The sequence below is a fragment of the Ascidia mentula genome, chromosome 5 (assembly GCF_947561715.1).
Source record: "Ascidia mentula chromosome 5, kaAscMent1.1, whole genome shotgun sequence".
In the NCBI taxonomy this organism is placed as follows: domain Eukaryota; kingdom Metazoa; phylum Chordata; class Ascidiacea; order Phlebobranchia; family Ascidiidae; genus Ascidia; species Ascidia mentula.
Genome location: NC_138570.1, coordinates 5,273,029 through 5,297,161, shown reverse-complemented (window position 1 = coordinate 5,297,161; position 24,133 = coordinate 5,273,029). Strand labels below are relative to the sequence as shown.

Sequence of the window (24,133 nt, the reverse complement as noted above, 5' to 3'; positions counted from 1 at the left end):
TTAATCAACGTTGCAAATTGGATTAAACAGAAGTTTTCACTGTTAAAGTCGGTTTTCACATTTCACAGCAACGCGCAGCGACACCCATGAAAAGAAAGTGGCGAAATAGAAAAATATAGAAATTTTGAAAAAGAAAGGCTGAAGAGGGTTCACATCACAACGCAGCGACCTTAAATGTCCCTCTGGCTGTTCCAGCACTAACACCGAGGGTTTGTGCGGCACTGGTACTTATGCGAGCGGCAGCATTTGCGTTGGCGCCGTTCACGACAGCAAAATGCTTGGTAAGTCTAAATGCATGTACGATGTTTAAACAACTATTGTGAAAACGCACTGCATCATTATGCTTAAATGTTAGCAGCAGTTGCCAAGTTGTGAAGTGGGAAGTGATAAAAAAGCCTTTCCAGCGATGAGAGACTCGCAGTTTGTAACCTTCACGTGCATTATTCAACGATTAGAACAAAATATATTTACTTTATTAACCACATCACTATTTACTATTTACGGAGTATTGTAGTATTTCTATGTTTGAATGTTTTATTCTCTGTCAGCAAAGACTGGTGGGATTTTGACGGTTTATCGTTCGGCACCTTTGACCAGCTACAGTGGTAGTTTGCAACGGGGAGTTACGAGTATCTCATGCGCTGCATCCACGTATTCATATTCGTTTGGTGGTAAGAAAACATATGCATCTGTTTAATCTACAATACTCATTCTCAACCGCGACTCTTTGACGCCGCATATACCATCATTTTTTTGTGGTCTGCATTAAAATATCATAAATAAATCTACGGTCTTCTCCAATAAAACACCCCAATATAATGTAAATGTACAATAAATTACACATGTAAATTTGTGTTCATGTCTTTTTTTCTAAGTTCATGTTATTAGTTGCTCTAAAAATTTGTTTTATCCCCAAAACACCAAAAACGGTTGCGAACCACTGATCTTCAACATGGCGAACTTGCCCGATGCTGAAACGACTTTTAGCATAGCCACTTTTCCCACACGAAAAAATACTTTGTTAGAGTGGGCTTTATTAATTTGTCACAAACAGGAAATAGTAATTTGCGAGCAACTTGAACTGACAACAAAGCTGTAATGTTATAGCAAAACGGGAGTTGACCTGCACCATTAATGATTTGATGCTAACTTTGATCCGTTATGTATCTGTAATACACACCTACACCATTGTTTATGTTATAGCTGCGCCAACTACTACCACGGCGTTTTATCGGAGACCGTCTGACGGATCATGCGGAAACGCACTTACGAACAGTTAAGCAAACCCAATGTTGTCGCATCGTTTTCTTGCATTGTGTCTTCCGGCCTTATTATTAAAGTTATCTCATTCATACAAAACAAAATCAGATTGCAAATAATACATCTTCACTCTTGCACGAAGTTTCTTTTAATGAAAACAAACACATATAAAGAAACTTTGCTTCTCAGATGTAGACAACTGTGCTGGGATGGGCGCGTACTGCATGCACGGAGGAACGTGTGTAAACAACGTGAACAGCTTCACCTGTCTTTGTCGATACGGTTACTCTGGACCCAATTGTAATGCCAGTAAGTGTGCCCAAACCAGGACCACAGTTGTTTACAACAAGTACGAAGACGCCGATTTATGCATTGTTATGAAATAGTAATTGAAATGAATTGGCCTTTCCATATTTCTACAATGTATATTTACACAGATCTGCTCAACTGCGTTCAAACTCCCTGCAAAAATGGGGCAAAATGCATAAGATCCAAGAAGCCCAAGTTATCGAGATGTTCATGCGTCGGAACGTTGTACACTGGACCTTTTTGTGGCCTGCGTATGTATCTTGTTTAAATTTGTTTATATTAAATTCTCCGGCTTGTAGTAAACCAGCGATACCATGTTCCACTGAACCCTAGGGTTCTTTGACAAAATCACTGGGTTCTGAAGCTACTATCTGGTTATAAGAAAAAATAATGTCCATTCGAATGCTTCTTTGGAAAGTTTTGGAAAAACTGCAGTGGACGTGAGTAGGCTGACGAGGTCGTAACTTTTCTATTGCAGTTTTGTCTTCTTGTTATGCGGGAGTGTACAACTCATCGATTGTAAACGACGCACAAATCACGGCTTCCAGCTTTTTCGGCAACACCCTCAAACCGTACAACGGTCGACTCAATAGCGTCGTGACATCGGTGTCCGCTGGTGCCTGGGCTGCGAAAGGTGAGTGCCAAATGCCCACAAATGTATTCACCATGCAAAACTATAACTAAAATGTGCAAAAACTTAATCATTTTAAATCATAAGCAAAGTGGAGCCAATAATATGAATTGTGTAAGCTGCAGACAGATGGCCACCGTTTTCACCTAAAAGGTCTCATCAGTGCAGCTGGTGGCAGACGACTTTGCTGACCAATAGTCAGCACAAAGTGAAGTATTTGCTTGGCGGTTTGGTCAGCAAAGTCGTCCGATAGTCACACCAGCTGCACTGATGAGACCTTTTAGGTCGAAACAGTGGCCATCTGTCTGCAGCTTGCACAACTTTAAATCGTTTTATTTAAACTTAAACGTTCCGTTGAACGTAACTCCAACAAACATGCACAATGTAAACACGCGGCACCTTTTTGTGTATGATGCGCTCCAAATAACAGTCGCAAACATAATTTATTCTACGCACAGTAATAGTTCTTCTATCGGTTTATGTGGCAGCCGCAACGACCGGAGATTGGATTCAAGTCGACTTCCTTTGGCCAAGGAAGATTTATGGTGTTGTTACTAAAGCGCGTCCGATACCAGGAAAAGACCAGAGGGTTACAAAATACAAACTTGCTTACGGTGATTCCACTATCGGAATGCTGTATGTTAAGGGAAAGAATAACACGGACAGGGTAAATTGGTTTGACGTTTTTTGATTGCGCGAGTATAACAACATAAATCTTCTCCGACACAGAACCGTCGCGTGTAACATAATTCGAATTTGCATATAGACTGAAACATGTGCTCATTAACACATATGTAAAGCGGGACAGTTTGTACTTATCGATGTTTTCAGATTTTCAAAGGAAACACCGATCAAACAACGGCTGTTGCAATCCGTTTTTGGGAGCCTATCACTGCCCGGTTCTGGCGTTTGTATGTGGTAAACTTCTTTGGACATCCAGCTACTCAGCTGGAATACTTCACTTGTTGAATTTACCATTATATCAGTATATACTCGGAAAAATGTACTTGTCTGTGGAAAATATATGTACAGGAACAACTGTATGAACTGTTTCTACTTACCAAGCAACAAATCACCTGCAGATGCAGCTAAACTCTATTTGAGAAATTAATGTTCTAAACGAGCTCACTTTAAATAAACAACATTCGTTGACAAATCTATAATCACACAAAAAAATTTTTTCATTAGAACCTGTACTTTGCGCATATTTACACCAACCGGTAAACAACACAATATAGTCACCACGATTGCGACACACGCCGTTAAAGATTTCTATGGCTAGTGGTCAATCATTGACGTCATACAGATGCGGACCGCGAGACCAAAGATATCGGAGCTCCACACTTAAAGGCAAAGGCTCCTGTTTACGTCATTATTGCATGCAAATATGCAAATCAGTTAATCAACGTTGCAAATTGGATTAAACAGAAGTTTTCACTGTTAAAGTCGGTTTTCACATTTCACAGCAACGCGCAGCGACACCCATGAAAAGAAAGTGGCGAAATAGAAAAATATAGAAATTTTGAAAAAGAAAGGCTGAAGAGGGAAAGGCACAAGCAAAAAAAAAACGACTGGGTCGGGTCCACCGGACAATTCAACGGGTAATACTCACTCCTTGCACGCAATGTCGTCTCAGATTACTGTCAAACATAAGAGGTAGCGGAATATTTTTTTTTAATTGAGAGAGTTTGCGAGCGAAGAAGTTTGGGAAGCTATGCATTGGACAAACTAGAAGGCCGACAAGGCGCACATCCATTCGAGGGCGCAGAACATGTTTGTTATTACCGATTTTGTGGCTGTTCTAAAGTAATTTAATACAGCGTTTCAGGTTTAAAATATCAAGACATTCACAACTTTTGTTGCTGACTTACATTCAGAAATGTGGTGAAATGGGACGAAATAATAAAAACTCCCCTATTGTGCAAAACAGCCTTATTACATCGACACACCTGGCCACGAAAAATATTTATTTACAATATGTATAGTTTGTTTATATCCAACAAGGAACAACTAGCCATATGATATTATACAACACCTCAGTACATCACCTCAACATTAACAAATAGCGGTTTTACAACGACTTTTTTTTTGATGGGATGTTATTGTGTTACATAACAGGCAACTTGACTGAGAAATTCAAAACTTCCCGTTTTGCACTATCCGTCTTTGTCGCAATGATGGTAAAGCAAGTGTTCGTCGGGCGCAGAGAGGATATACCAATAAGCCTCTCAGAAAAGATGCCTCATGTTGTGAAAAGGTTTTATGTAGTCCACCTTTGTTGATCAAGTTCAAAGTTTATATGTGGTTTTGTGCGACAGGCGTGAGAAAGTCAAATAAAAAGTCTTCGAATTTGTGCCTTGACTATTTTGTTTTGAAACGCCATGTTTTTCGGAGATACTGAGGGTGCCTAAAAGTAGACGAAATATGTATCAGAAAAAACACGATCGTAACAAAAAATTACCTCGTTTCTTTTCTCATATAACTACCCCAAATTTCTTTAAATTTTTTTCGTTAAGGCAGACCAAAGCCGGAAGTGGAGCAGAATTATTGCTAATTGTCCGATTTTGTAGTTCTACAAGCACGCAAAAAAATGGCGCCCAACAATGAAATTCTTCGGTATGTTTTACTAGTTCTCCTGGCTGGGATATTTGAGTGCAGCGCCGTTTACACGGAAAGTAAGTTACAAACTTGTGCTTTTACCCTTCGATTTTTTACATTTGGATTGCGAAATTTCGTCAGTTTCCTGTTTGGCAACATTCGGATCACTCACATCACAACGCAGCGACCTTAAATGTCCCTCTGGCTGTTTCCGCACTAACACCGAGGGTTTGTGCGGCACTGGTACTTACGCGAGCGGCAGTATTTGCGTTGGCGCCGTTCACGACAGCAAAATGCTTGGTAAGTCTAAATGCATGTACGATGTTTAAACAACTATATTGTAAAAACGCACCGCATTATTATGCTTAAATGTTAGCAGCAGTTGCCAAGTTGTGAATGGGGAAGTGATAAAAAAGCCTTTCCAGCGATGAGAGACTCGCAGTTTGTAACCTTCACGTGCATTATTCACCGATTAGAACAAAATATATTTACTTTATCAACCACACCTCCCGTTGGCTATTTACGGAGCATTGTAGTATTTCTATGTTTGAATGTTTTATTCTCTGTCAGCAAAGACTGGTGGGATTTTGACGGTTTATCGTTCGGCACCTTTGACCAGCTACAGTGGTAGTTTGCAACGGGGAGTTACGAGTATCTCATGCGCTGCATCCACGTATTCATATTCGTTTGGTGGTAAGAAAACATATGCATCTGTTTAAACTACAATACTAATTCTTAATCGCGACGCTTGAAGCCGCATATACCATTGTTTTTTTGTGGTCCGCATTAAAATATTATAATAAAAATCTACGGTCTTCTCCAATAAAACACCCAAATACAACGTAAATTTACATTAAATTGCTACACATGTAAATTTGTGTTCATGTATTTTTTTTCTTCATGTAATTAGTTGTTTTATCCCAAAAACACCAAAAATGGATGAGAACCACTGATCTTCAACATGGCGACCTTGCCCGGTGCTGCGCAAAACCCACAGAAACGACTTTTAGCATAACCACTTTTCCCTCACGAAAAAATACTTTGTTAGAGTGGGCTTTATTAATTTGTCACAAACAGGAAATAGTAATTTGCGAGCAACTTGAACTGACAACAAAGTTGTAATGTCATAGCAAAACAGGAGTTGACCTTAACCATTAATGATTTGATGCTAACTTTGATCCGTTATGTATCTGTAATACACACCCACACCATTGTTTATGTTATAGCTGCACCAACTACTACCACGGCGTTCTATCGAAGACCGTCTGACGGATCATGCGGAAACGCACTTACGAACAGTTAAGCAAACTCAAAAGTTGTCGCATCCTTTTCTTGCATTGTGTCTTCCGGCCTTATTATTGAAGTTATCTCATTTATACAAAGTAAAATCAAATTGCAAATAATACATCTTAACTCTTGCACGAAGTTTCTTTTAATGAAAACAAACACATATAAAAAAACTATGCTTCTCAGATGTAGACAACTGTGCTGGGATGGGCGCGTACTGCAAGAACGGAGGAACATGTGTAAACAACGTAAACAGCTTCACCTGTCTTTGTCGATACGGTTACTCAGGACCCAATTGCAATACCAGTAAGTGTGCCCAGGACCACAGTTGTTTACAACAAGTACGAAGACGCCGATTTATGCATTGTTATGAAATAGTAATTGAATTTAATTGGCCTTTCCATATTTCTACAATATATATTTACACAGATCTGCTCAACTGCGTTCAAACTCCCTGCAAAAATGGGGCACAATGCAAAAGATCCCAGAAGCCCATTTTATCGAGATGTTCATGCGTCGGAACGTTGTACACTGGACCTTTTTGTGGCCTGCGTATGCCTCTTGTTTAAATTTGTTTATATTAAATTATCCGGCTTGTAGTAAACCAGCGATACCATGTTCCGCTGAACCCTAGGGTTCTTTCACAAAATCACTGGGTTTTAAAGCTACTATCTGGTTATAAGAAAAAATAATGTCCCTTCGGATGCTTCTTGTCGACTTAAATACCCGTGCATGGTTCCGTGGACATAAAAGTTTTGGAAAAACTGCGGTGGACGTAAGTAGGCTGACGAGGTCGTAACTTTTCTATTGCAGTTGTGTCTTCTTGTTATGCGGGAGTATACAACTCATCGATTGTAAACGACGCACAAATCACGGCTTCCAGCTTTTTCGACAACACCCTCAAACCGTACAACGGTCGACTCAATAGCGTCGTGACATCAGTGTCCGCTGGTGCCTGGGCTGCGAAAGGTGAGTGCCAAATGCCCACAAATGTATTCACCATGCAAAACTATAACTAAAATGTGCAAAAACTTAATCATTTTAAATCATAAGCAAAGTGGAGCCAATAATATGAATTGTGAAAGCTGCAGACAGATGGCCACCGTTTTCACCTAAAAGGTCTCCAGTGCAGCTGGTGGCAGACGACTTTGCTGACCAATAGTCAGCACAAAGTGAAGTATTTGCTTGGCGGTTTGGTCAGCAAAGTCGTCCGATAGTCACACCAGCTGCACTGATGAGACCTTTTAGGTCGAAACAGTGGCCATCTGTCTGCAGCTTTCAAAATTTTAAATCGTTTTATTTAAACTTAAACGTTCCGTTGAACGTAACTCCAACAAACATGCACAATGTAAACACGCGGCACCTTTTTGTGTATGATGCGCTCCAAATAACAGTCGCAAACATAATTTATTCTACGCACAGTAATAGTTCTTCTATCGGTTTATGTGGCAGCCGCAACGACCGGAGATTGGATTCAAGTCGACTTTCTTTGGCCAAGGAAGATTTATGGTGTTGTTACTAAAGCGCGTCCGATACCAGGGAAAGACCAGAGGGTTACAAAATACAAACTTGCTTATGGTGATTCCACTATCGGAATGCTGTATGTTAAGGGAAAGAATAACACAGACAGGGTAAATTGGTTTGACGTTTTTTGATTGCGCGAGTATAACAACATAAATCTTCTCCGACACAGAACCGTCGCGTGTAACATAATTCGAACTTGCATATAGACTGAAACATGGGCTCATTAACACATATGTAAAGCGGAACAGTTTGTACTTATCGATGTTTTCAGATTTTCAAAGGAAACACCGATCAAACAACGGCTGTTGCAATCCGTTTTTGGGAGCCTATCACTGCCCGGTTCTGGCGTTTGTATGTGGTAAACTTCATCGGACATCCAGCTACTCAGCTGGAATACTTCACTTGTTGAATTTACCATTATATCAGTATATACTCGGAAAAATGTACTTGTCTGTGGAAAATACATGCACAGAAAAATCTGTATGAACTGTTTCTACTTAGCAAGCAACAAATCACCTGCTGATGCAGCCAAACTGCATTGGAGAAATTAATGTTCTGAACGAGCTCACTTTAAATAAACACATTCGTTGACAAATTCATAATCACACAAAATTTTTCATTAGAACCTGTACTTTGCGCTTATTTACACCAACTGGTGAACAACACAATACAAGTCACTACGATTGCGACACACGCCGTTTACGATTTCTATGGCTAGTGGTCAATCATTGACGTCATACATATGTGGACCGCGAGACCAACGCTGGTAGAACTTATAGAAATCTCCACACTTGAAGGCAAAGACTCATGTTTACGTCATTATTGCATGCAAATATGCAAATCAGTTAATCAACGTTGCGAATTGGATTAAACAGAAGTTTTCACTGTTAAAGTCGGTTTTCACATTTCACAGCAACGCGCAGCGACACCCAAAAAAGGAAAGTGGCGAAATAGAAAAATATAGAAATTTTGAAAAAGAAAGGCTGAAGAGGGAAAGGCACAAGCAAAAAAAACGACTGGGTCGGGTCCACCGGACAATTCAACGGGTGATATTCACTCCTTGCACGCAATGTCGTTCAATCGTATTCAACAACATAGTTTTTACCCTCGTGTAACCCCTGTACAAACGTCCTCATCTCGAAGTACGCAGAAACGTACAATGCACTTACAAGACAACCCAGTCAAAAGTGGCAGTCGAAGGATTGACATACGGCTTGTGTGTATGTACACATACAAAACGCCGACCTTCAGCGAATGACGTCATCAACGTACAAGAGAATACTGCGCAAAAGCAATTTACTGTTACCGAACTCAAAAGCCGAGCTGGCATTATTCTCCACAGACTGGGTCAGTGTGGATCATTTACCGCGCCCTGGGGTTCTGACTGATATACAGTAGTGTCGCGAATGTGTATCAAAGTTCGAAAAACGAGAGAGGGCAAAGCGACGCGTTGAAGCATATGTACAAAAGCCAGGTCGCAGTGAAAGCGATAGGAAAGCGCAGGGCGGCGCACCGAAAACATGGGAAAGTAACATATGATGAAAAGCGCCCTTCACAGTTCCATGATTGCGGAGCACCCGACGATAAAACTGAAGATCAGGAGGCACGTGAAGAGTCGGAATAAGTCAATGCAATAAAAATGGAACAAAATCCACCGAAAGTTAAAAACACGCCTGTTTTCTATAACACCTTACATTGAATTTACCGTTATAAAGATGAACTTCGCGGGTTCGGGACGCATAAAACAAGAGGAACATTTTTGGGGCCAAACAATTCCTACCAATCGATTATTTTTGTTGCGCAAACAGATCCTTTCGTGATCCATGCAAATGAGAACGTTTAAGCAAGCACTTGAGCTTGGTGTGGGAAAAAAAAGATAAAAACAACGAAGAAAAACAACCGACCGGCTGGCGGTTGCAACGTTCAACATATCGAATCCCAATCAAAATTGTCGTCAATCTCCTCGGTTTGTGAATCAGTGGCGTTGTACCTAAAACAAAGGGATTTTATTTCTAGCGCCCGTAACTCCAAGGGCGTTAATTAATATTTTTCATGGAATCGCAACGAAGGCACTTCTGTTATGTAGAATTTTATGTCCTGATAAAAATGCCAGTCATATAAACTGAAAGGTTTGTGCATTTTTATTGCATTCACAATCTAGATTGCAGTCCTGTGACAATGAAAGCGGATTTGTAAGGTCTTGTTGTTGGAGTATATAAAAGACTACAGGCCTTGCTTTTGTCACATGTAGCGTTAGGGGCTTTGCAAGGTTTCTTTATAATTGTAAAATATAGTTTTCCGTGTTCAATAAATTCTAACAAGCAAAATTTGTTTACTTACTTGGGAACAACTACAGGGTTCGGGTGTCCCATGCTCATTTGTGCGCCCATGCCTGCACTATGTTGGTTGGGATGGTGACCTGTAGCAATAAAGTACATTATACACCGACAACTTATTGGCAAGAACAAACTGCAACGTAGTAGAAGCGCTACGTGTGACAATGACATTAAAGTATGGCGACAGGCTGAAAGGGAAATCACAAATTAAGGGTGAACCGCCACCATTGGGTTCGGACAGGTTCGTCCGTAAGGGCACAGCAGTTTGTCCGTGGTTTACAAGGAATAATAGCTACTCCAATGTCGTGGTTAGTAAACTGTTAAGCGGGCCTTTGTAAAGCTTCAGTTAGCAGGTGCTTTAGCGGGCTACAGTTAAAATGAAAACACATATCGAATGACACTAAATACAGCGTAAGATGATTGGACAAGACGTGGAATTTCACAATGAGTTTTACCAGACTACTGACCCCGACATGACCGGTGACCTGGGTAGGGGGGAATTCCCCTACTGTGTGGCGGGGGCACCTTGGTTGCGCTACCCCCAAAGACCTGCGGTGTCTCTAAAATTAACAAATAAAGTACACTGCGGATGGTACAGAAATTTACAACCCAATTGTTATGGTTTCAAATGAGATTTCGCCAAGTTGCTGCAGCTGCAATTCCAAAACAACATATAACCAGTCGTTACCCGTACAAAGTGTAATCGATATTGAACACAAAGACGTGTTTTGCTTCTGCCCTTTAAACTTACCTCGCATGGAGTGAGGCTGTGGAGAAAGGTAGGCGTGTCCGGCTGAGGCTGAATGTGATTGGGTGGGCCACACCCCTGTCCGATGGAAAAACTCGTTCAAACTCACGCAGATGTTGTCCATCGACTGTTGGTCAAGGTCCCAGTTCTTCTGGTCGGCTTGCTGCATGTTTTCCATTAAATCTATTCAAAGAAACTTCTAATAGCTGACCAAAAATGAGGCAGAACCAACATAAGTTATGCGGTCTTGTTTTATTTTTCCGAGCATAAATATGTCGTTGCGAAATTTTCGATTAAGGTTTACGACACATTATGGTAAAAATCAAGTCTATCGTTGCAACTCTCACTGAAGACCTAACGATTATCTTTGAAAACTGTTTTAAACATTGCACGACTGCAAATGTAACGGAGTCGGGTTACTACAAGAAAATTAACTCCCAGAGAGAAAATTGTGGTTTAAGGAGGCGTGCACATTACATGTTTTAAGAGTCTGACAAACCATTAGGTAAACATATGTCTAAAGCCAGCAAATAATGTGGGCCACCCAAATAACTTTATGACGGATATTCAAGATTGGAGAGGTCGACGATCGAAAGTTACAATCCCTCCACAAACTTGACTTCGAAAAAAGATCGATGGATTTGTCTTTATATTTTTTAGTGTTTTACCCTTATTCTTGGGGAGAGAAATATGTGTGTTATTTTCGGGCCACTATCACAATTTGACTTGGGCCTGCGTACCCTATCCCGCACTGCATATTAAATAACAATTCGGACTGGATTCGTTTCAACGCGATTGCTGCGCGAAAGACATTTAGGCAGAAGTCAGGTATTGTTCGATATCACGTGACCGCAGCTCACCTTCGCAGCGTGCGTGTTTAAAACACAGCGGGTCTCGCGACAGCTTTCACTCGCGATAAGCTCAGAGGCGGAACAAATATTGGGCTTGCGCAGCACCGGAACGCAAGACAAATGTCAAGAGACTAAGCAGAAAGCTTGGCGGCTCGCAACTGCGCAAGGATTCGCTGCGGTTAGGCCAAGAGCTACTGTTTCAGTACTTAAAACTACTATCGGAACAGAGAAAACGCTTAAACTTGCACTACTATCAGTACCATGGTGGGAAGAAAGATTGCGGGTAACATAGATGTTCAGAGCGTACGAATCGACCAAAGTACAAGGTGTTAGCACTACCTCGACAAACATAAAAAAACGCGTTTACGAGGCAAACCGTGTCTGTGTTTAATTGCTGTTTTTAATGGCCGCGTGTGTCATACTACAAACGGGAATGCGCGCAGGCGACGGAAAATTACGTCACAAGATGTTTTGATCGACCACACGTGACGTCAGTATCGGTGGGGCGCAAACAGCTCCGGCGAGCATTTCTTAAAAAAAGTAGTTTCTGTTCCTTGAAATGTAAGTATGTTAAACGGTTCGCGGGAACCTTAAGCCCCCTTTTTCCACATGATGAAGGTCTACGCCTGTCTCACAGGTTTTGGAGACGCTCAGTGCACCGACAACCAAAATTCAACCCTTCGCTTGCCGGTATTGTCTCAAAGCAGTAATTCCCAACCTTTTTGTGGTTGCGTACCACCTAGTTGGGTGTTACAAAGTAACTTAGGGGATGAAGTAACAAGCATTTTGACATCAATTACGATTTTTTATATTCGAATTATATCCCAGATTACGGAAATGTGCTCGCGTACCACCTGGAATGCCTTCGTACCACCGGTTGGGAAACACTGTCTTAAAATAATGCCAACATTCGTGTACTACTTTATCAAAAGTACTATAATCTACAAAGGGTTTGGCAGTCAACGTCCAAACAGCATCGCACTGCGGCCGAGTAAAAATGGCATAAAGGCCACGCTTATTACTTCCGGATGATTTAAAGGCTATTAAACGGGTTTGGCGAATAAAGCGGATTTCGCTACCTTGGAACTGGGTGAAGTCGACGTCGGAGAAATTGTGGTTTCGCGCCATTTCGCAACTCTGACGTAACGCCTCCCTGTTGTTCCCGAACTCGAAGCTGATGCCTAAATACAACAGAAAATGGAAAATTTTATCAAAAAACATTGCTCAGAATTATTTTACTATAGAAACGGTGCTTCTGTATTCAGTGCAGTCACAACTCACAAGGAGAATAGAAAAGTCACTAGATTGGTAAAAATTAACATCCGTTTTCCTTTAAATTAGATTAGAGTGTTTATTATCAAAATCTGCTGATATATTTATGGCCATCAAAAACTTAGTAGCAAATTTTAGAATTGATTACAGTTGATCCTTCAAACTAAACACAATATTGGGAAAGTCTTGTGGTTGAAACGGGGGTTTAGCTTTGACCAAAATACACACGATCCACACATAATGCGTTTTTTTTTGTTCAAGGTGATGTGTCATCAAAGAAATACATGTCAATACTCAGGCATACTGGGTACAAGCCTGGACTTATCAGACCAGACTGGCGCTTTCCATTGTTGATATAGCGATTATGTAAGGACGAGGGTGCAGTTTTAAACTCCGCCCCGAACGAATCCTCACGCGAACTGCGTAACAATGGCCCGCTTGTGACGCAACAAGCAGCCAAAAAATGCGTCTGGCGTGTCGAGTTACTGAACCGTTAGCTCATGCCATCACGAGATTCTTTAGCATATTTTTAGACATCTTGAAAATGCCCTAAATACGATGCATGAGAATAGGAAAGAGTTAAACTATGGCATTGCATTTGCCACAAACTAACACCACATGTAAATGATATTTACTTCTATAACACTACAAATGCAATTAAAAACACCCACCAGAAGCACTGGCCGAAGCTTTGTTAATTTGGTTCAAGGTTGCCGACCTCCCAAGGACACCTCCACCACCACCCATGTGGCCATCAGGTCGAACGTGGCGCAGTGGGCCGGCGTTGTTGTCTGAGAGGTGAAGGTAGGGGTTCTGGTGAGGATGGTGTCCACTACTCTGGTTCATGTTGTAGTTGTAAGAGCTGGAACTTAGGCAAAGAAAATTGGCGTTTACCTTCAAAAAAGTGTGAGGCTCCTAATTTGACCAAACGGTAATAAAGGTACTTTGTACTATTGTCCCTCAATGTTTTGCTAGACACAATGTGAAATTATTCAGCAAATGCTGTTTCAGGTCAAGTACTTTTAGTTATGGCATCCCACATAAAAAAAAGTTATGCAAAACTTAGTGATGAATGTGAGATTCATTCACTCAACAAGTTTTCATAACCTTGCAAGAGTTTAAACAACCGTGTTTAAATTGAGATTCAAATGCCAAACTGTCCGTTTAAACAGTGAAGTAGTCGTTCTGCACACCCCATATTTCAAGAATGCGCAACTGAGCAAACATACTTGGAGTAGTTCTCAGAAGAGCCGGCAGTTAGTGAGGACGTTGAAAAGACGCATGAACTTGCATGGGAGTTGTTCATCACACTTCGCCCACTCATGGAGTTTCCTCCTGTCAACATACAAATAAAACACAGGACGTTGAAACACTGTTTGCCATTAGCCGTAGAAAATTCGTTCAACGACACACTTTTACTTTTCCTACGTAAATTTTAAAATGATGCTTGTTTTCCCATAAAAGCACAATGTGTGCATAAAGCAACATATGTTAAGCTACCACACACCAGAGGAAATAGCAGTAAATGTTATGTACATTTTTTATTTATGGCCAGTGCTTGGATTCTGGTTTATGTAAATAAAATAGTGGATATTTTAGCAAAAATGGGCCTTACAAACTAAACATATTACGTATATATTCTGTAAAATGTTTTGCATACAAATTTCAGATGAAAATAAAATGGCATACATTACAAAATTCTGACAAACCTTCATGGCAATGAGGTTCAAACACAGTTCGATAGATAGACTTGAATGAACAGCTGAGATCTTTAAGGTCTTCCATCCCTTCCAAACCTCGGCTTCCGGCAAAGCTGTTGTCGCCACAGCTTGAATTCTGAGGAGATATAAAAATTTATTTCACACAATTTGTCAGAGGGTCGAAGGTTGAGACAGTGTGCACTGCCTGGAGCTCTCAATTTTCTGTTTTGTAGGTTTGTGCCAAACTAGTAAAGTAATCAAGGTTGTATATATATTTTAAGCCTTAAGCACAATGAGGTCTCACATTACCATTCAACCACGGAAAAATCTTCACATGGAATTGTACCAAAAATAGACCACCTGCCGTTATAAATTTAGATTTTGCTGATGGGGACATGCACCATTGCCACTCTGGGGTAAACCAATAGCACTCGCGTGCCTTTACTTGTTCCACCTCCGCACTTTGAGAACATGGCATTTTGACTTCAATGTACTATTTTTAGAAGCCGAATAGCTGTACAGGTCTGAGGTTTGTGAAATAATACTCACATGCGAAACTTGTGATTGGTTTAATGGTGTTGAAGCATGGCATGGGGTGGAAGGCATTGGGCTGTTTCCTTGAGGAGATGCCTTAAAAAAAGAAGAACAATTTAACCCACAGCAAACTAACAATTGGCAGCAAGTTCTTACTTGTACCCAAACCTATTAAACATTCATACACTGTAATATATACAAAATTCTCTTTTATACAGTGCAATACTTTGTCATAATGGTAATTTAAAGTAGATTGGATGGTTTAAATTAACACACTTACAAGATATCCATTGTCATACACCATTATCCTTGGAATGCTTTCTGTTGATCCTTGGTAATAAACCCGCTGCAACAAAAAAGCAATATGGAATCACAATCTACCTATTTACTGAGATTTATGAATAAATTGCATCGATGCCAAAAATGTCAATAATTCTACGACTAGAGAAAAAACGGTAGAGTAAAGGTAAACTTGTAATTTATCATAACCAGTCACACACACAAAAAAAATTTTAAACGACAGTTAAATGTGTGCCATACTTATATATATTTGATGCATGTTGTGTTGATTGTCATATTATGCTCTGCTCGGTAAATTAATGTATCCTTTTATAATCCACAGTGCTATGCTGTTTAGTACCTCATGTGTGCTAATGTCCTACAATTTTCACAGAGGTGGAAAAGTGTCCACTTGAACGAATGGAAAGAGATGCAAAATAAACAATCAATGCTTGGTTTAAATCGGTCGGCTACACAAACAGTGAAGTGTAACAGCAGGAAGCAATCTCGTGTTTGGAATCAGATTGGAATGTGTAGGATAATATTTGTACATATTTTAGTACTTGTAAAAGAGTAGCCCGGAAATTTTTACAACAACGACAAATATTACATGCCTTCCAAAGCACATAATCTCAGAAACATTTTTGCTGACCCATGTGTGAAAATACTTAGAACTTTGCATCAATACAGCTGAATTACTTTGATAATCAACTAAATGGGCCAAAGTTCGTGACATCACTTAGTACGGATTACTACCAGAAACATGACACCAATTTCTTAACGGTGCATTTGAAGGTAAACAAACATAAAAACAAACTCTCTTAAACATGTATGTGAAAAGGCGTCCTTGCTTTGTACCACAATCGGAAGCAACATACAAAGGGTATGGGGACCGTTTCTCCATGGTTTACAATGGGGCTTCACTTACAAGAATTTTGTTTCACTTACAATGGTTGGAACAAAATGCTGTAACACCTAAATATATCTCAAGTGAACCAGCTGGAAAGGCAAGCCAGCGTTACTACAGCAAACAAAACCAATTTAGCATTAGTAAATAACCTTGTGGGACTTAATCAGAATTTTTATTTTTTTTTATTTTTTAGAACAATTATAAATTTGTTGGTAAACTGTTTACAGACGACATTTTTGATACCGAAAACTTGGATTACACCAAAATGACTTCAGCTTTTTCAAATGCAAGAATAAAAAATAATTATTGCCAGAAAAGCCGTATTGTAGTAATAAAACATGCCTCGCAGCATCAGCAGTAATTTCATGCAAGGACTTAAAATTAGGGCTTACATAGAGTACACATTTCCTACAATTAAATGTAAGCAGACATAGAATCACGATCAACTCCATCCATAACAATAAATTCAAGGCAGATTATCCAAAATAATTTCATAGGTAGAGTTTGTTAATAATTGTATAAATAAGAACAACTCTGATTGGATCCTGTAAAGCAGAGGGAAACTTGATTGAAGCAAAACAAACCAGCCATTGGGGCGCACCACTTTTGAAGCCTTGTTAAAATACTTGAGAACAAAGGTCTGAAAAAGAATCCGGTCTCTTAATTAAGCAGGGAAAGCCACACAAAACAGACTCCAGGCATGTTGAGTGGCACTCCTTTGCAGTCGGGCCCATGTGTCTCAGCCTGGGCTTTCCATTTTGTTGGTATAATCACGTGCTCAATACTTTTAAACATTTTGATTTAAATAAACAGCATGGGTAAGACTAGTGCAATAACTTTTCAAAATAAAATGACTGCAAAAGACCTAAATTAATATGGTGCGGAGGATTTTTTACATTTATATTGACCAAAATATAAAAAAAATGTTAACTATAAGGTTACAAAAACTGGATAACCAAGACACACATACTTTATGGGCTCATTTGTCCGCTAAGGGGACAAAAACTTTAACTGCTACATAAAACTGATTGAGAACAATACTCAGCGATGGGAGTAAGCAATGAGAAATGGAGGGCTGGGAAATTCCATTGCTTTTCCAATTATCCTAGGAATGATGTAGTTTATATCTCCCTAACAAAACAAACACCCGTGTTTTGCCAAACAAGCAGGGGGCAACAGTTCAAATATCCATGCCATGTTTGCCAGATTGTAAACCAGTTGACTCACTTTTACAAGAAAATAGGAACAAAATAGAGAAGGAATTCCGTTGAATACATTTAGCATGAACTGCACCATGAAATAATCATCCATGAGATTATATGCTTTTATAAAAAACTTTAATATAAGTACACCAGACACACTCTATCCATTACATTGATTTGATTAATACATTATTAACCTAACAGTTGTAATTACTTAAGACCACTTCACATATCAAATTTTCAGCACCAAAAAATATCATGCAAAATTCTTTTATACCCACAAAATATTTACAAGATCTGCCGAAACCACTAATCAAGTTAAATCGCCTCAAGAACCAACACACCAGTGTTTGACAGCAAACATGAGCAGGCCACCTTTCTCAAGACAAGACAATGGACAAACGTTCAGAAGGCAAACACAAACAAGTTCGATCAATTTCACTCTATGGGATTGGCGTCATTGTGGCAAACGTAGATGCCAGGCTGAATTTATACCCAGTAAACACAATGAAAGTGCGTTGCGTCATACTTATGTTATTAGGATAGCTTTTTACTTATTTTTTAAGTACTTGTGATTCTGTAGCAAAGCCAATCTCATATTATGACATGGTATTAAGGTCTTTACACCACCACAATGCATTTAAAAATTCTGCAACAGATTTAAACTCATAAGCACAACATGTGCAAAAAATAAATGCTCATTTATAACACATTGCAATTACCTGCATTGCAATTATCAACCAATTTGATTTTTTTGACAACCAATCAAAATGCAATGTGGACAGAAGTAAAGCAATGTATATTTCTATAGCACTTACATCCTTGAACCCCAACTTTGCTCTCTTTGCACTGGGCTGGTCACTGGCAGGTGTGTTGTCTATTGCCCAGTATGAACCCTGTAAAGTGTAAAAATAAATTATTTTGTTATTTCAAATGGAAAATTAAACAAAAACTGAAAAAAGCTTTGTTGGAAAGTGAATCATGAAAAGGAGGCAATAAAAGTGGAAAACAAGAGTATTTTAACACTTGTGTCATTGTTGTGGCATGCCCACTGCAAACACCTTCCCAATGTAAAGCACTTGAACAAGAAAAACATGTATGGTGAACAAAACATACACAGTGTCACAAACCGGATATGCTTAACCGTCAAACACTTGTTTGTCGTCAGTGAGACAACAATTTTTTCACAAATTATGTGAAAAGTTATTTGTGACTTTGAAAACACTTTACCGTGGTTCAAGAGAACTCGGATTGAAAAGACAATACTATGTGCCCATTGGCAAGCCTCATACAACTGTCATTTGATACTTATTCCCTGTCTCATTCCAATTCTCGCAACCCTGGCATTTTGTTATCTCTCGGTGAGTGTTTAAAATGATACACTAGTACGTGACTAAGCGCACCTTGGCAGCGTAAAAAGGTCATGAGCTCTTGATTAACTCATTTGCTCAATATTGTGGATTGTTGCAAAATACCTCCTCACAAACATGCAATCTCACCTTCCCGGGGTCATCCTTAGATCTGGGTACTTTGGTGAAGCATTTGTTTAGTGACAAGTTGTGACGTATGGAGTTCTGCAAAAGTGCAATATAAAGCTCAGTATCAAACAACTAGTAGGGGAAAGCTTGTAGCACACATTGAACAACTTCCCTGAACGAGCATAAACAATTATGTCAAATCAGACAACAGTATACTAAGTTTAAAAAAAAGCTTTTGCAGTAATATGGCTTTTTTTGCACATAAGTTTAAAATATATTCGCAAATAATTTACCTTCCAACCGTTCCCAGCTTCACTGTAGTAGGGATAATTTTCACATATCCACTTGTATATTTCACTTAAAGTCATTTTCTTCTTTTCAGATGAGTTGATAGCAAGTGTTATGAGGTTGGCATAACTAAACATTGTAATTTGTTATGGAAAATGCAAAGCATTCACTTTTTCATATATATATTAGGTAATTATATTTTAAGGAAAAATAATTTTACCTGTAAGGAGGTTTGCCATCTTTGCCTTGGCCATCACCATTTTCACCTTCTCCTGATTTTGAGTTACCTTTGTTTTCCTTGTCGGACTTGGCTGAGTTTACACCAGTCCTGTGTATAGCATTGAAGCAAAGTTAAATGGTATTGGGTTAAACATTTACCAATTCATTAATATATTTTTATCAGAAAAAAAGTGTTTACTACAAGCAAATTGGGAAAAATACACTATGCTGGATATTTTAATAATATTTGATAAAAACCTAATTTTACAGGGTACGATTGCCATTGGCTCATAAAAGTACAAACAGATGAATGGCAGAAGAATAAAACAATATGTTGGGTAGGTGGTTGGGTTACTGGGTGAAAACCTTGTCTGCTAGATAAAAGTACGCTTCTCGTGTCCTGTTTGGTCCAGTGACAATGAATAAAAGCTGTTAGACATAACAATTCCCATACTAAATTATTGACCAGTTTCCCATGTCCTATACTGACATGAGCCTGAACATATAATTACCATCTCTTTTGCCCAACCCTGGTCTGAAATAGGTAAATAAAATTACATACTGCACATCTCAAAGTCTATTTTAAGCATTTTCCATTAATTTGTTTGAGAAAAAAAGTGCAATTTTTTGTGTGAACTTTTTTAAATGCTTTTCCATGGCTTGATGCTACATAATGACATCTTTGTATTACCTTTATACCCGTGTAATCTAACATCATCGTAAACACAAAAGGGCCAGTTATAGTATATATTGCATCAGCATGACAAAACATCCATGTATTTCCACACTTGTCTCAACAGCAAAGGTTCAAGTAGCTCTACTATAGCCCTGGACTAATATTCCTTTAAGGCTACTTTAGGTAACTAACCAAAATATATGCACATAAATTTGTGATACTTACAGCTACCAAAAGAATTTAATACTTACAGCCAAGCAAGGGAAGTAAGGCTGTTTCCAAGGTTATTATTGTCTGCATCTCGCATGTTGCTTGTCATATTAAGAACAGCAGCCGCAGTCATGTGGATGTTTATAGGGCCCTTGTGACAATGAATTTTGTATGTACTGCCTACAACATTAAGTTAAAACTACCTGTTACAGATTCAGCATATTAAATCCATGCAAATATGAGAATAAGATTTACTACTGACTGATGTTGAGATCATCTTTTCAAATTAAGAAGCAGTGAAAATTGAAGGGCAATGTCTAAAATTTTTGTATTTTTTATCAAAAGCAAAAGACTATCCAATTAAAACCACATCATTGGCCTAACTTGATGCCTTAACATGTAAGGCAATGTCAAAATTTTGCTTTTGCGAAAGTTTACCGATAATCCGCTCAATATTAATTAGCTAATGCATTAACATATGAAAATACGTTGCAATCGTCCGCGCAAATAATGATCGCCGATACGAAATCTTCCGCGCAAAAAACAAACTATCCAATCTGGCCATGTTATATGGGAAGCTACTAAAGTTTCAATGGAACCTCAAAACCTGCAATTAATCTTCAGTGCGTAATGAAGAGGTGAAGATAAGATAAATTTCTAAACTTCATACCTTCCTAGCAGGTTTAGGTGCATTTGCCTCGTGGGACGTTCTAAGTTCCAGTTGCGAGTTACGACTGCCGTATCGAACCACACAACGCTAAAAATTTGCAACCATTTTTTATACCGCCACCTAACGACCGAAAATTAAAAAAAATGGGAAACTAAGCAAATATTTTTTCCAATCTGTAGCAGATATCTTACTAAAGTTGTACAAGTTCATTTTTTAACATGGTCAATCGGAACCTTCGAATACGACGATACAGGTAACTTATATAAACATAGGTAGAAAGGAATTGAATGTATTTTGCGATTGTAAAGAATGCGAAAAAAATTGCTTCTTTGACACATAAATCCCAAGTTTTTAAGCAAGCAACTATTCTTGTTGCAAGCAATTACAAAAAAATCAGTAGTGTGGACAAGAATCAATTTCATTGCTATAGTGTTCTTCAGCAACCACAATGTTTAAACGTATCATAGTATTTCAAAGTAGCATGGCATCCACGTCCTGATTGACTCACTGACTGTTGTGTGCAAGTACACCTCAATTCAAACACCTGAAACGTAAACCAATGATATTAAAAAATCTTTGCGTAAACTATATATGTCATAATATAGCATAATTCAACCAAATCAACCAATTTGTACCTACAGGCCTTTTCATTGATGCAAATGAATCGTGCTGACACTGCAAGACTCGCAGGGTGTACAAAGTTGCGGAATTCTTCGTATAGTATTTGCCGTCCAGTTTGCATTTGTGTACTCTCAGTACAGGAAGGGCTTGAATTTCTTTTAAAACTTCACTTTTTTCCATGAACAGCATCTTCGATAACTTAAGGTTAAGGCTATGAGCCAACCTTTCTTCAATGATATTGTTAGAGAAACATATAGTGTACGGAAAAAGGTGAAGCATAATTTAATTTTGCTGAAGCTACGACTCCTTTGGTGATTGTGTATGACTATAAAGTTGTTGGAAGTTGGTATAGCCTATATATGATAAAAACGGTACGGCCAGAGCTATAAATAGGACTTTGAATGACGAACTTGGTACTTGAAGCGTTTATTTGGATTGATTTGGTTGACTTCCTCTGTTACGAGGACTTACGTCATTGTTTTGGGTGCGGCCGTGTTGAAATAAAAATGACACAGTCTATGTATATGTATATATATAAAGCTTTGGCAGGCCCAATAGCTTTTACCATTCTAAAACACACTTGTGTAATACAATGTTGACATTTACCCGGTAATTTTTTTAACAAAGATTATGTTCCAATGACTACAAAGGTTTAAAATCATAATGCGACTAATGTTTTTTTTTGTAGAAACTAAACATTTACACCAGTAACTAATCAATGAATTTCGTTCGTGAACAGTTAGGAAACTAACTTTTGGGGGATGGGGCAACGGGGAGCATTTGCCCCCTTGAAGTTTTTCTGTGGGCGTCCATGACTGAGGGGTTGCTATAACGGAGCGTTAAATAATTGATCGTTGTTTCCAAATCATATTCCTTTTTTAGACACCCTTGCTTTATGTTCCAGTTCTATGGCAGACCTAGTTACTCGGCGTATAATACGTAACAACAGGGAAAATAATAAATACATTGAAACTCTAGCCTCTTACTGTCTGGACAAGCTAATAAGTAAACTGCGGCCACGTACCAACATTAAGTCACCATGGCGAAACTTTATTCCCCCGCTGACTTCCATCAGAACCGAAAGCACTACACTGGGACTTCCCCAATAGCAGAAAATATGTTTCGGTGCCGCCCTTATAGCACAACAATCGGATGCTTCTTTGCTGGTTAATTCACAGTGCCAACACATTGGTACATGGCAGTTTATTTGGTATGATATCTCAGTTGACAGATGTTTTCGCGTGAGTTGGTTTATGAAGTAAGAACTTGTCAAGAAAACGATATTTAGATACAAAAGCTGAAACAAAAACAAGAATTGTTTAATTGTCAAAACATGTAATGATTAGATATATCAAAGAATAAAAGAAACACATTCAAATCTGGTTTTAGTGTGTAATGAAAAGGTAACTGGTTCAGCTAATGGTATTGTAGCAAATACAATCAATTAGCCATTTCAAAGTTGTTTACTTGGTTTGGTAAAGGTACCTTGCTGTCTTTTTGTCCCACAGTAAATCAACAAAATAAATATAGGAATTAAAGCCGATAGGAGTTATATTTGTCATCAACCATGGCTTCAATGATGAGACCCAGCGAATTGCGATTTACACAAGACTCGATTGACAGCACTTTTAGCAACGGCAACGATATTAACACAGTAATCAATAAGATAGCGCTGCTTTCAGGAGAAAGTCGCCTTGATGCGATGAGAAGTTTTTTGCCACTTACGGTTGGAAGGTGCAGGAACGACGGGCGTTTGTACTGCAACGACAACAGAAGGCTTTACCTATTTCGAGTTATGGAAAGAAGGGGCTACGTGAACCAGATAAGCGTAGGTTTAGTTTCATTTTGGAATAATTTCAATTATTGCAGATTGATATATCTAGTTGGTCCTTGGTATATTTGAGGAATTGTTCAAATTTGGGTCTCCTCCTTCGACAGGGTCCTGCTATTTACCTACTTCAAAAACTAACAGCAAAACTGTAGACCAGTACATTAACGAATTACTGTAAGAAAAATTAAGTTTGGACTTGGAACCATTCAAATCGGGCCCCACATTTACAAGCTCTTGTTGTTATGTGGCAAGTTAGAGATTTCTTGAAAACAGGCATTTGGACCTTGAGACTTGGTTTTTGTTTTTTGGTGTTGTTTTCTTTCTTTGTTTAACAAGTTACTGAAGGCTGCTCTTTTTGGCAAGCCACAATTGCGTGACATGAGCCCCCTTCAAAATACAAAAGTACCCAGCACTGTTATTCTTTTTGTTTTTTTTAAGGTTGCTCAAGGAAGTTTGCGCCCGAAGTCACATGATGTTGGGTGTCACGTGCGAATGCGTGGCGGTTATGCAACGCCACACTGCCCCTGCCAGTAGATTATTCAGAGGATCTGGAGGTGGTTGGAAGTCAATTCTGATATATATAGCTTATGTACACGTTATTTGTTTCCTGTTGTGCAACTTTTTCTTTAAACAATATTACTGTGTACATATAACGTAATTCTTATGAAAATAGGAGTTCCATCGAAAAGTTGACGTTGC

At 38.9% G+C, this 24,133-nt stretch overlaps 4 protein-coding genes across 4 annotated transcripts; 3 read left to right on the top strand and 1 right to left on the bottom strand.

The window, feature by feature from the left end:
• Nucleotides 1-77: 77 nt before the first annotated feature.
• Nucleotides 78-3,211, top strand: LOC145903693 (EGF-like repeat and discoidin I-like domain-containing protein 3). Its single transcript, XM_082991821.1, has 8 exons — nt 78-281; nt 549-671; nt 1,204-1,275; nt 1,450-1,569; nt 1,698-1,820; nt 2,048-2,203; nt 2,689-2,867; nt 3,032-3,211. The coding sequence occupies exons 1-8, from the start codon at nt 275-277 to the stop codon at nt 3,167-3,169; spliced, it is 918 nt and encodes a 305-aa protein (XP_082847947.1). The 5' UTR covers nt 78-274; the 3' UTR covers nt 3,170-3,211.
• Nucleotides 3,212-4,738: 1,527 nt separating this feature from the next.
• On the top strand, nt 4,739-8,018 carry LOC145903601 (EGF-like repeat and discoidin I-like domain-containing protein 3). Its single transcript, XM_082991695.1, has 9 exons — nt 4,739-4,875; nt 4,940-5,098; nt 5,369-5,491; nt 6,025-6,096; nt 6,272-6,391; nt 6,515-6,637; nt 6,899-7,054; nt 7,538-7,716; nt 7,881-8,018. The coding sequence occupies exons 1-9, from the start codon at nt 4,791-4,793 to the stop codon at nt 8,016-8,018; spliced, it is 1,155 nt and encodes a 384-aa protein (XP_082847821.1). The 5' UTR covers nt 4,739-4,790.
• A 209-nt stretch (nt 8,019-8,227) lies between these two features.
• Nucleotides 8,228-20,511, bottom strand: LOC145901653 (forkhead box protein J2-like). Its single transcript, XM_082989408.1, has 14 exons — nt 20,354-20,511; nt 19,428-19,535; nt 19,213-19,336; nt 18,941-19,015; nt 18,260-18,337; nt 15,331-15,396; nt 15,066-15,146; nt 14,526-14,652; nt 14,046-14,151; nt 13,488-13,684; nt 12,624-12,725; nt 10,697-10,876; nt 9,950-10,028; nt 8,228-9,599 (listed from the first exon to the last, which is right to left on the bottom strand). Exons 1-14 carry the CDS (start codon nt 20,443-20,445, stop codon nt 9,533-9,535), a joined length of 1,482 nt encoding a protein of 493 aa, XP_082845534.1. The 5' UTR covers nt 20,446-20,511; the 3' UTR covers nt 8,228-9,532.
• A 2,344-nt stretch (nt 20,512-22,855) lies between these two features.
• On the top strand, nt 22,856-24,124 carry LOC145903491 (uncharacterized). Its single transcript, XM_082991574.1, has 2 exons — nt 22,856-23,431; nt 23,873-24,124. The coding sequence occupies exons 1-2, from the start codon at nt 23,171-23,173 to the stop codon at nt 23,966-23,968; spliced, it is 357 nt and encodes a 118-aa protein (XP_082847700.1). The 5' UTR covers nt 22,856-23,170; the 3' UTR covers nt 23,969-24,124.
• Nucleotides 24,125-24,133: the final 9 nt, after the last annotated feature.

Coding starts and splice junctions, on each gene's coding strand:
- LOC145903693 (XM_082991821.1), top strand. Junction 672..1,203: donor GTATTCATATTCGTTTGGTG/GTAAGAAAACAT, acceptor TTTATGTTATAG/CTGCGCCAACTACTACCACG. Junction 1,570..1,697: donor TGGACCCAATTGTAATGCCA/GTAAGTGTGCCC, acceptor ATATTTACACAG/ATCTGCTCAACTGCGTTCAA.
- LOC145903601 (XM_082991695.1), top strand. CDS start 4,791: ATGGCGCCCAACAATGAAATTCTTCGGTATGTTTTACTAGTTCTCCTG. Junction 7,055..7,537: donor TGGTGCCTGGGCTGCGAAAG/GTGAGTGCCAAA, acceptor TTTATGTGGCAG/CCGCAACGACCGGAGATTGG. Junction 7,717..7,880: donor GAAAGAATAACACAGACAGG/GTAAATTGGTTT, acceptor CGATGTTTTCAG/ATTTTCAAAGGAAACACCGA.
- LOC145901653 (XM_082989408.1), bottom strand. CDS start 20,445: ATGACTGCGGCTGCTGTTCTTAATATGACAAGCAACATGCGAGATGCA. Junction 12,726..13,487: donor AGCTTCGGCCAGTGCTTCTG/GTGGGTGTTTTT, acceptor TGTTGTATTTAG/GCATCAGCTTCGAGTTCGGG. Junction 9,600..9,949: donor AACCCTGTAGTTGTTCCCAA/GTAAGTAAACAA, acceptor CCTTTGTTTTAG/GTACAACGCCACTGATTCAC.
- LOC145903491 (XM_082991574.1), top strand. CDS start 23,171: ATGGCTTCAATGATGAGACCCAGCGAATTGCGATTTACACAAGACTCG. Junction 23,432..23,872: donor GCTACGTGAACCAGATAAGC/GTAGGTTTAGTT, acceptor GTTTTTTTTAAG/GTTGCTCAAGGAAGTTTGCG.